Source organism: Pyxicephalus adspersus, chromosome 5 (genome assembly GCF_032062135.1).
Source record: "Pyxicephalus adspersus chromosome 5, UCB_Pads_2.0, whole genome shotgun sequence".
In the NCBI taxonomy this organism is placed as follows: domain Eukaryota; kingdom Metazoa; phylum Chordata; class Amphibia; order Anura; family Pyxicephalidae; genus Pyxicephalus; species Pyxicephalus adspersus.
Genome location: NC_092862.1, coordinates 66,506,768 through 66,518,930, shown reverse-complemented (window position 1 = coordinate 66,518,930; position 12,163 = coordinate 66,506,768). Strand labels below are relative to the sequence as shown.

At 36.8% G+C, this 12,163-nt stretch overlaps 1 protein-coding gene across 2 annotated transcripts in view; it reads left to right on the top strand.

Moving 5' to 3' along the window:
* Positions 1-8,166, top strand: part of LOC140331084 (leukocyte elastase inhibitor-like) — a 35,884-nt gene extending 27,718 nt beyond the window's left edge. Inside the window, exons 2-4 of one of the 2 annotated variants that reach the window (XM_072411803.1) lie at positions 5,393-5,569; positions 6,596-6,733; positions 7,745-8,166. In XM_072411803.1, the coding sequence (XP_072267904.1) occupies positions 5,402-5,569; positions 6,596-6,733; positions 7,745-7,912 (474 nt within the window). In that variant the 5' untranslated portion in view covers positions 5,393-5,401 and the 3' untranslated portion in view covers positions 7,913-8,166. The remainder of the gene's footprint in view (positions 1-5,392; positions 5,570-6,595; positions 6,734-7,744) is intronic. The other variant, XM_072411802.1, reaches the window with a different exon arrangement.
* The last annotated feature ends 3,997 nt before the right edge of the window (positions 8,167-12,163 follow it).

Genomic DNA, 12,163 nt, shown 5'->3' with positions numbered 1-12,163 from the left:
TTTCTGATGCCACACCAACAGCCTGGAGCAGTATGTTTAGGTGTGGAATATTCCGCAACAAGAAAAGAAATGTATTTTTGCTGTAGGCAAAAATTAATTTTAGACATTTCCTAATTCTCTAGTCTCCCACACTCTCCCATAGTTCACTATCGTGACTAACTTGTTCTTGTCAGCTATTTCTGCTTTTGTGCACTTGCATGTCTCCCTCCACTGACATGGATAACCAACAATTCCCTGAACTTACCATGGGCTCTAAACTGCATCAGTATGATGGCTTTTTGTCTGCATGGGGTGTGCACACTAGGGTGACAACACTGCTCTTACTAGGGGATCATTGTCTCCCTAAGACAGCAGACAGGATCAGAATGGGAAAAACACAAACTGAAGTGATGATGGTATAATTACACCCCTGGACGGAGTGCAGGCTGAGTTACTTACAGATTGTGACACAGATTTGGAAGTTTGCAGACACCGTGCATATATGTATCAGGGCACCTGCAGGCTGGTATATACCACGACGCTGATGAACGAGGATTGTTGCTGGAAACGAACGACCGTCCCGGCGGATCTATTTGGGCGACAATTGTTTGCTATTTATTGTGCGTACGGTCGTTCAGTGATCGTGGATGGTTCTGCGGTACACTTTCTCCTTTACCTGTCACTTCTTGCATTGTTCAAATGATAGTATTTAGCGTGTGTACATTATTTGTGGTTTATATTTGAACAATCGTATTGTTACAGCATGTACAGAATTGTGCACAATACGATTGTTCAAAATAATCGTTCGTTTTTCGTTTTCTGACAATTATTGCACGTGTGTACCTAGCTTTACTGTCATGAGGAAGCAGTAACTGCACCACAACCAGTCTAAACATATTCTAAAATACATGTAAACCTATTTCAAACCTGCAAATTATTCAGATACTATACATACTGAAAAATGAGTGAACGTTCTGCACAAAACACAAAAAATCTACATTAACATAAGTGAAAATAGTACAGTGCTACATGCAGATGTCACAGTAAAATGTCAGTATATTGGCAGACTGTAAATACACATGCTGTGTTTAACACAGAAATAAGCTGGAAATTTTTTAAGCTGGGTGGTAAAAAATTGTAGGCGGGTGGCAGCCCTGGTATTGTGAGCTAACTCATCAGTAACCACCTAAAAACAGCTGAGTGGTTACTGAAAAGTGCGCCCAGCTAAAAGGGGCTGGGGAGAACACAGATATGAGTAACTTTTAGCTTCTTGTCCAGCCTATACATTTCTTGCTCATTGCTCATCATCCTCTAGAATAGTCCCTTGATCCTGTTCCTGTTCAGATCATATAGGATAATTAACTGATAAAAGTTTTGTGTTACTAAAGTTGAACTGAGCCTTACCTTAAAGTGGAATAAACTGAAACAAAAAAAAAAAACTTTTTAATTTAGAAAAAAAGAACAATATTTTTACTTTTTATATATATATAGGGGATGTCCACTAAAATTAAGTAAAACATTGAGTTTAGATCCACTTAAGTCTTACAGAGGTGTATGGCCATCTCTTCCTGTACTGAAAATGCTTCCTATATTGTATATTGCTAGCTGCCTAAACGATTTCCAGCATCACAGAGGACACCCTGGCCCCTATTTTTAATATTGGATTTTATTTCTTTCAACCATGAAGGCTTAAAAGGGAACTAAATTGAAAACGACAAAAAAAAAAAAATACACTTACCTTCAATCCCGCAGTGCAGTCGATTGCTCCGAGCGCCGCCATCTTCTGCTTTTCTTCCTGGTTCTTCATCCTATGTCACCAAACCCAGGCGCTGGATCGGGTGACTTAGGATGAAAAAAAAATTTGCCGAAATCACTGCACATGCGTGAGATCGGCAAAATGATCTGTTTGAGCAAAAAGGCTCCTTCTGCGCATGTTCATGATGCTTGGGCATGCGCAGAAGGAGCACCCAAGAGCCTCCCGGGATGCCTGGCGTAGGTATCCCGGGAGGCTTTGCGCTCCCATTCATTCTTGATCGCCTAGGCGGTTGAGAATTAGGGGGCGGTACTGCACCCTTTTTTTTATTTAAAAAAGGGTGTTGCACTTAAAAACAAAACAAAAAAAAGGTTGTCTACCCTTTTATGTAAAGTGAAACTCCTGAGTTTAGGTACACTTTAACAACTGCCTAGTAATGCACACTCACCTAGACTAACAGCTACCCATCAATGAATTTTGATATTTGCAGAACTCCTCCCAAATACCAGCCTACAGTTGAGAGCAGTACTAAGGCAGGGTGCTGTAATGTTTTCAGGAAGCCATGTTCAGTCTAATACAATGGGTTTTTTTTTTAAAGACTCAAGTTGGCTGTTCACCTAGCAAAGTGAATCATCACTCCGCAAGGTGAAACTTGCATTGTCCATTGAAACTCACTTTACAAATATAATACCCTACTGACAGTTTGCTGGAGATGGAGTGTTTATGTAGCAAATGCTTAGAAAAAGGAGAGATGGATTGCAGCTTTATAGTAAAACAGGTACCAACACATCAAAAGCCCTTAAGCACAGCAGAAAGTAGAACAATGCCTAAGCATTTTACTGCTTTTGTGTAATGCATAGTACATTTCCAACCACACCTCACATAAATAAGAGGCGAGACTATTCTATCTGTGGATTGCAGCCACTTACCACACATTCCTGCAGACCGTGAGAAAAATCACGTTGGTGCCAACTATTTCCAGATCCGAAAAACAAAATCACTGATTTGTCATTTAGAGCCAGTGGTAGGATTGGAAATTTAGCCCGGTTTGTGTCAGGTTGCTTGAAACATTTCCCACACCTTTACCTTTTTCACTCCTGACAATTTTAAAATGCTGTTTATGCTTTATTTGTCATAGTGGAAAAACATGGTCTATATTAACACAGACAGGAGTTTTGAGTGTACTAAAAAGCCCTCAGTTGAGTTTGAATTTGGGAGTGTGGTTATATTATACATTGTTGATTTTAGGATGCACATTACAAAAAAAAAAGCCACACCTGCCCTTCTTATCCTTTCTTAATGCATGATAAAAACTTGCATGACCTTTGAGTCATGACTGTACCTCTGCTTTACTGTAAGTTCCAACCACATACATGCCTCATAGACCTCCCAACATATCCCCAATCCTTTTAAATTGTAGGGGGTTTTATATTAATATGATGTTGAAGATTTTTTTTTTCAAGCAGTGATCAATGTTTAAAAATCAAAAAATACCAACAATGCAAAGGAGAAACCTAGTAATGAATTTCTCACAAACCAAAAAACCCTTGTCTCAAGCCTCATTTTTAAGTTGCTCCTGTTTAATTCCTTTTAATTAACAATTAAATTGATGAGGTTCGGCTTTTTTACCTCACTACAAGTATTCACCTCTAAATACAGAATGCCAGCTTTCATCTGAGCCTTCACATGCAAATATTTTTCTTCTTTCTTTTTGACCAATCCCTGTTATGCAAATAATTTTCTGTTCTTTGTATTGTTTAGGTATATGTGATTGTTCCTATAAACCTCTTTCCAGTTTTGCAGAAAGTTAAAACACCACAACAGTAAATCTGTAATGGTTCATTCACACTGCTCTCTAATTTTAGTTTGCAATTAATTTGCAATAGAAAAGTAATTCCCGTTTACCGAAAATAAGACCTACCCTGAAAATAAGCCCAAGCCTGATTTTTCCATATTTTTGAGGATGCATATATATATATATATATATATATATATATATATATATATATGTACATTGACAAGAGGTGCCCTATTAAGGAAAGCGCTATTGCTAGACATGAGAACTTGGAAATGGTGTCACAAGAAATTCAAGATGGAATTCAGGGTTTGGTTAGCTATGATAATGTTCCAAAGATGATGACCGGACTGTATTTGATTAAATGTTGATTTTTGTTCCTGAATATCACAAGAAACTCATGATGGATTTCAGTGTTTGAAGACTTGTGGTGATGTTCCAGAATGTAATGACATGATTATTTTTTTTAATAAATGTTGTTTTTTTTTTTTGTTCAAGAATAAATGTCGATTGTCGTTCATGAAAAAATAACACATCCTCTGACAATAAGCCCTACTGCATTTTTGTAGCAAAAATTAATATAACACATTAGATTGTGAGCCCTTTGAGGAACAGCTTGTGACATGACTATGGACTTTGTACAGCGCTGTGTAATATGTCAGCGCTATATAAATACTATGTAATAATAATAGTAAGACACAGTCTTATTTTTGGGGAAACAGAGTAGGTAGGCAGTTTTATTTGTTAATGCTGTTGGTAATTCCCATGCTGGGAGCATCCATTGTCAAGAAAAAAAATGTTTGGATCATTTGCAGATGTCAACCTGTCATATAATAGCTGACTAAACAGATAAAAGGTTTTTCATCAACCTTGCCCTGGGTGTGCCTGTAGTGAACTTTCACTCTAAAAATGCCTTTGCTTAACATTAGTGTATCTTAACAACTAAACCAGCTATAATCCACACTAACGAAAACTTCCCTAAGTAAATTTCAGGAAACAATGCAATATCCATAAACTATTTTTTAATAATGTTCCTAATGTTTCAAAATATGACTCTCTCTGTAAGAAGGCTTTGTTATATCTGTTTTTTTCTTTGTTACTGGCAGTCCTGCCCTATTAAAAAAAAAAAAAGTACTAATTTGTTTCAAAAATAACTTTTTTTTCTGGCTTTAAAAAAGCTGCTAGTGGAGAAAATAGCCTTACTTCTGGTAGATTTTAAGGCCATAAATTGTCAGGAAAGAAAGCCACGTAGCTATAATAGACTTGCCTATTAAGTACATGTTTTTTATGTGTTATTATTTTTCATGTATCTCATATGTTGCAGGGTTCTCCCCAGGCCCTTTTAGCTGGGCGCACCACCCGGCACTTTTCAGCAACCACCCGGCTGTTTTTGGGTGGTTACTAAAGAGTTTGGTCACAATACAGGGGCTGCCACCCACCTACAATTTCTTCCCATCCGGCTTAAAAAAAACTCTGGGTTGAGCTCTGTGTTGTTAACACAGTCTAAGGCAAATTGTGGGAATAAGAATGATCTTGTTTAATATACATTTGAATAAATTTTGTTATATCTGTTCAAATAAAAAACAATTGATCTTCATGAGCTGTCTTGTATCCTCTGTACAAATGGTATTATTTGAAAGAGACAATGTAGCTCCTCCAATTCCTATATTGGACAACAGAATAATTAGCCTTTGTTGTAAAGATCTGAGAGTGGTTAAATATTATACTTGCAGGGTCTTAATTGGGATGAAGCATGGGGAACATACTGCAGCATTACATGTATTGCAAAGATTTACTGCAAATTCTTGTTTGGACAGGCACTCTAATGCTTGTCTGTATATAATATCTTCTCATTCATTTTGTAGGCCTGGAAAATGGATTCTCTCAGTGCAGCAAATGGCTCCTTTGCTATTGAACTCTATAAGAAGTTGAATGAAAATGATAGGAAATGCAACTTGTTCTTCTCCCCATTGAGCATTTCCTCTGCTCTGGCAATGGTTTACTTGGGGGCAAAAGGAAACACTGCTGCTCAGATGTCAAAGGTCTGTATATAAAATTACAGCAATATGCCTAACAAAAGTGGAAGTGCATTTCCGTTATAGTGTACAGTTACACATACATTGGCCATGCTAGCCTTAACCTGTTAAAAATTGTGGGGTGTTTATCACTAAAAGATTAATATGTACAATGCCTAATATTACTAAATACAAGAAAACCCTTATAGTTATATATTTCTCATAAATGAAAATCAGGAGGCCAAGTCGTGTATTACTACTGTACAAATACTACAGTATTTATACTGCAAAGTAGAGTCAAATATCATTGTTTTATATTTCAGTATTAGCATATTGTTCAATAATTTCCAGACATTGCTTCAATATTCTAGATCGGCGGTCGCCAACCGGTGGTCTGCAAGAAAATGATGGTGATCCGGCCAGTGCCAAAAATCATGTCTCCTGTATCAGGGTGGGGGGCGGGTTGTCTTTCTGAACACAACCTGTCTGCTATCCCATCAGAGGCTCAGACCTGCAATGGGAGAGTGGATGGATGCTGGTATCATGACGTCGCTCTGGGGGAAGTTTCTTCCCTTTGAGTGACACACAGTTACCCGCACATGCATGGTCCGGAATCCGTAAGTTTAGTTGTCCGTGACAACTAAAAAGTTGGCGACCACTGGTCTGGATTTTGCTTATAGGCAAACAATATTTCTTTTTATGTCAACTGTTTTTTTTCCATTGTTTAAACAGTAAAACTAGGCATGCAAATTTGCACAGGCAGGAACCAAATAAAGAGTATTCTTAAGGTTCTGACATGACTGGTGCATTTTTGGGTAGAAGGCAAGTCCCCAATTCAATGTTATCTACTTAGGTGCCAATCAAGCAGAATCGAGTTCTATTCACACAATGACCACATCATTATGTTTGTCATTTAACATTACTTTTTGTTCTGATACAATCATGATGTTTGGCTTACCTACTTACATCCTAAAATGGAAGTTTGGGCTTTTCACATTTGTGGGCAAATATTTTTTATTTAAACCCCTTTTGTTATTCTTTATTTTCTTGCAGGTTCTTCAGTTTGAAAAAGCAAAAAATGTTCATCCTTCATTTCAGTCCCTTATCACTGAAATCAACAAGCCAGGCACTGATTACCTTTTGAGAACTGCTAATCGTCTTTATGGAGAAAAGTCATTTGCCTTTCTTGACGTAAGCCTATCTTTTGCTTAGTGTAATGTTAACTTTATTTAGTGATATATTGTGAATTATTGACTTGGTAAATAGTGTTTTTTAATATAGTTTTCTCTCCTTTTAGTCTTCACACAATGGGTCTGATTTAGATTCCAAGACTGGAGAAGATATATAGGGTACAAGACTTAATACAAAATGGCTAGTAAGCAAAAAAAACATATATATATATATATTTATATTTATTTAATGGGTTAGTTGGCAACCAGGTTACTATGAGTAGCTCATTTTTAATACATAACAATGGTACTTTTGGAATATACGGAATCCTAGTTGTGATATTGAAATTTAAATTACAGCAAGGTCGATTTATTAGTACCTAAAAGTTATGAAAATTAATGTTAAGAGTCCTAAAAAAAATAGAAATAGAGGTAGGACATTCAGAAGCAGGGAAAATATCCCTTTCTTTGGGAGAAAGACAAGAATGTGCAGGATAACAAAGGAAAGGTATAGGATGGTTAGGTTGTAAAAGAGGGTAGTTCAAGATAAGTCATCTCTTAAAAGGTGCCTTAAAGCAATCCTAGGGGTTTTATGAACACACTCCTAGCTATATTGTTGTTAATCCTGGCTGTAAGAACTTCCATCATTTTACCTTCTCAGATGCAGCTATAGAGGTTGAGTGTGCTAGGCTCTTGGTTATACTTTTAGTGGGAAGCAGGTAAGCAGCTAAAAGGTAACATATGCCACATCAGCTTGGCATCCTTAGACATATTAAAAAATTATAGACCCAAAGAATGAATGTCAGTATAGCTCGAGTTGCTGAAAGAAAATAAGAAGAGCTTCAACCTCAATGCAAAGGATATATATATATGCTTTAGGAAATCGCATAACAGTTTTGACCATGGCACTGTATATATATATTTGCTGCTTGGTTCAGTAACACCAGGCTTTACTATTACTAGTTTTTTCTTTATTTGATTTTCCATAAATATTTTCTTTTTCTATAGTGTTATTGTGCTGTTTACTTTTCAGGATTTTATTGGATCAACTCAGAAACACTATCTTGCAGATTTACAGGCTGTAGACTTTACTGGAAAGTCAGAGGACTGCAGAAAAGACATTAATACCTGGGTGGAACAGACAACAGAAGGTGGCCAAAATTCTTTATTATATACATTTATTGCATTAGTCTATGGATGATGTTATTACAGTTAGTACAGCCCACATCAATGCTTAATATTAGCTTTTATGGTAGGAGAAATAAATATTGAACATGTCAATATTTGTTTCAATACATATATTTCTAATGGGGCTGCTGCCATGAAATTTATACCAGATGTCTGTAACAACCAAAGTAATCCACACATACAAAGAAATCAAAACATTTAAGTCCATAAATAAGGTTATGTGTAAAAAAGTAGAATGGCACATTGTTTACAATATTGAACATGTTTATTGAAATGTGTTTAACCTCCTGGGCGTTTACCCCGAGCCTGGTTCGGGGGTAAGAAAACTTGCTACAATCGTTTACCCTGAATCAGGTTCAGGGTAGCTAAAAAATATAAACAAGCGTTACAGTGCAATCCGATTGTCATACAACATTGTATGACAATCGGATTAGAACTGAAAAAAAACACTTACCCTGTCCCCGCACCTCCTCTGGAGACGTCCGACCTCTTCTCCCAGCGTGTGGAGATCGTCACTGCACACGCTGTCTTCACCCAGCATGTGCAGTAACGATCTCCGGGATTTCCTGGTGAGGCGGGGTTGGAAATTCAAATAACTTTGTATTGAACTCAATACAAAAAAACTGTATTGAGTCCAACACAAAGAAATCTTTATATAATATATATATATATATATATATATTATATAGGCTACTGTACAGTTACATTACGTTATACACTTTTTTTTTATAATGTTTTATAAAAAAAAAATTTTTACGTTTTTGAATAAATTTAATACATTTTGGACACATTTCGGTGAGTTATGCCTAAGAATTATAGCCTACAATCTGAAAAAAATTTCCATGCAAAAAATGTAACACTTTTTGCATGGAAGTATAGAAAGAATTAGAACTCCCGTTCGCATATGCGTCCCTCGGCGATTCCTGATGATGTCAGTGCATATGCCCGTCAACGGGGGTCGTAGCGGGAAATTCAAATATTTTGTATTGGATTCAATACAAAGTCCTGTATCCAATCTAATACAAAATATATTTATGTGGTTTTGTCTATAGGTATGTGACGTTGTTTTAACATTTACCACACTAGGGAGGTGTTTTAGAAAAATATATTACTATACAGTATACTGAATTATTGCATTTTCAGTATTTTTTATTTATTTATGCATTCTTGTTTAAGCTGATTTTTTTGTTTTTTTTATTTAATTTTATTATTAAAGTTATTTATTTTTTTTTACATGATTGTGTGTTTCAAACTTTATTATATTCAGGATATCTACTAGACCCTTGTTCAAGCATATTTCTGTAAGTTCTGTAAGGTCTACAATTTAAAAAAAAAAAAAAAATTCATGAAAAACAGTGTACCGCTTTTGGTACAGAAATCCAGACATCAGTGAAACACCCAGGTGGGTAATACTTGGTAGAAAAGTCTTTGTTGGTAATGACATCTTCAAGATGCATCCTGTATGAAGAAACTAGTTTCATGCATTGCTCAGGTGTGATTTTTTGGCCTATTCTTCCACACAAACTGCCTTCAAATATTGAAGGTTCTGAGGTCCTCTTCTATGAACTCTGATCTTCAGTTCTTTCCATAGATTTTCAATTGGTTCTAAGTTGGGTTATTGACTGGACCATTTTACCAGCTTTATTTTCTTTCTCTAAAACCACTTGAGAGTTTCCTTGGCTATATGTTTGGGAGCATTGTCTGAAATGTTCACCCTCATTTTATCTTCAGCATCCTGGTGGATGGCAGCAGATTCACATAAAGAATGTTCCGCTGCATTTCCCCATTCACCTTTCTTTCAATTATTGAAGTCTGTCAGTACCATCTGCTGGAATACGGCCCTACACCATGATGTTCCCACCTTCAAACTTTGCTGTTGGTATGGTGTATTTGGGTGATGTATAGAATATTTCTGTGCCAGGGAAATTTAGCTTGTACTAGTAAAGAATGTGGATCTTTTAATTTTATGTGGATAAAGCTTTGAGTGGCCTTCAAGGTTAGTGGTGGACTTATACTACATATTGGAAAAAAAAATGAAGATCTGCAATGTTCTCCAGGTAATAACTCAATCGCTCCCAATTTGAGAGGACCATAAAGCTATGCATCCTCCATAATCATATATTTAACATTAAATAGTCAAGATACTCCTATTAGGGATGATATTGCTAACTTTTACGCTAAAGTGCAAACTGTACAGCTGTTATCTTTGCCTTTGCTTTACTGTTAATTGACTCAGTGGGCTTTAATAAAGCTCTCTAAGACCGGAGAAGATAGACTATCTTGGGTTATCTAGCAAACCTGGAATGGATTTATATAGGAATTATTTCCTATTTAGCAAAAGTTTTTAATACTTGACCAAATTCTATCTATCATCTATCTAGCACTGGTCAACTGTCAGAAAGCATTTGTTTAAAAATGCTCAAATTAAAATAACAAATACTAACAAATTTTGCTAACCTTTTTTGTATGCTAGCATTGTTTCTGGTACAAAGTAACAATATGAATGTTTGTTAATTATTTATGTGGTACACACATGATCAGACTAAATAACAAACTAGGACTAGTAAGCCAAAATCAATCCAAGCCAATAAAGAACAAATAATAAAACACACATCAGCCACATATCAAAGTAAGCAGTTACACTGAAATGGAACAAAAAGAAGATTGTGTGAAGCAAGGAAGAGGAAACGGCAATGAACAGCCTCTAAGAAAATAGGTAGAAAAAATAGGTAAAGAAAAAAGATCTTTCATAGTCATGATTTCATTAATTCTCACAAACGGCTGTGCAATTGTAGGTATAGAGGAGTTCCTTCTGATTATGGAGATGCAAGCTTTAGCTGCAATCATAAAGTGAATGAAGAATGACTTTGTATTGTTTTGTGAACGTGGAGTAAAAAGCAAAGGAAAGATTGTTTTGTTTTTGGCAATTTCAAAGTGTATTTTGTATTCAAGAGTTGAAGTGAATTTGATTCACATTCACACATTTCAATACAGTACAGGTTACATAGATTGATCACTCCCATTTCAGATATCATAGGTAGTGGTTCCTTCACATCTTTACAGGGAAAACCCTGAAAGAAAAAACTAAAGCCGGTATAAAGTCTCATTTTCCAGACCTGTTTTGCCAATATGCTTCTTGAGGGGACATTGATCAAAATAGTAGCTGGTTGGCTGCTATTGGAAGGATTATCATATGAAGACACAGGGATTTTCTATAGTAGATTATATTGTTACAATATCCAAGTTGTCCCAGGTTTTCGAGAGGATTGTGCTGAATATCCTAATACAGGTGCAGTAGTAAAGATGCTGTGTGATGAAATAAGATTTGGAATCGGTTACCCTGTTTGAATATAGAGGCTTAATAGTTCAACATGAGTTATCATTTAAAGGAGGAGGGAACAGAAATATATAGGCAAAGTGAACAGAAAATGAGTCCGTTTAGGATTCTTCCTTTGCTGGAGCACAGCAGACATGCTTAGGACTTGCAGGTTATAGTGGTCTGGGGAGCACTGTGCCAAGGGTGAGATCTGAAAAGAGTTTTCCGCTGGGGTTGTGACATACACATTGCAGGGAAGGGCCCTGAGATGTTTAGTTATATCCACAAATTAGCAACAAAGACTGAATCAGAGTCCAAGAATTGCAACAGTAGTTCTTCAGTGCGGTCCAGTAATGGTTTCAGGAATTCTTAACAGAATGTTGTTGCAGTAGCTATGATTTTCCCCATCTTGCACTTTAAGCTGCAGCACATAAAGTTGAAACAACATTACATTGTATTCAAAGGACTGTACCAAGGCAAAGCACTGAGTCAGAGAAGAAACAGCCAGATCGGTTTATGCACCTGCTGTTGCAGATCATCCACCTTCTAAGAGTATGCTGAATTGTTGCTGCCCACAGAGCCATATCTGCTACAGAAGGCCAAGCCTCTTGGATAGCCCCAATATTTTGGGGCTATGTGTCCCACATTAGGGGGACACAAAGGTAGCTCTGAGGCCTCTTGGCTACAAGACCTGGAGCTAAGCTGGAGGAGTGGATAGGTGACTTGGGATTCCCCATTCAACGAGTTGGATGGGCACTTTTGGCAGGCAGCATTGGCACTGGTTGGTTGTCACTACTTATTTTCCTTACCCAATCATTTTGCCAGTGCCATCTTGATGCATGGAGGTTAAATGGATTCAGAATAGGTGCAAAGTAGGTGCAAAGGCCAGGATCAAGCAGGGTCCAGGGAATCCTGAGGCCCCCTGGGAAGCAGGCATAAGGTTGTTGG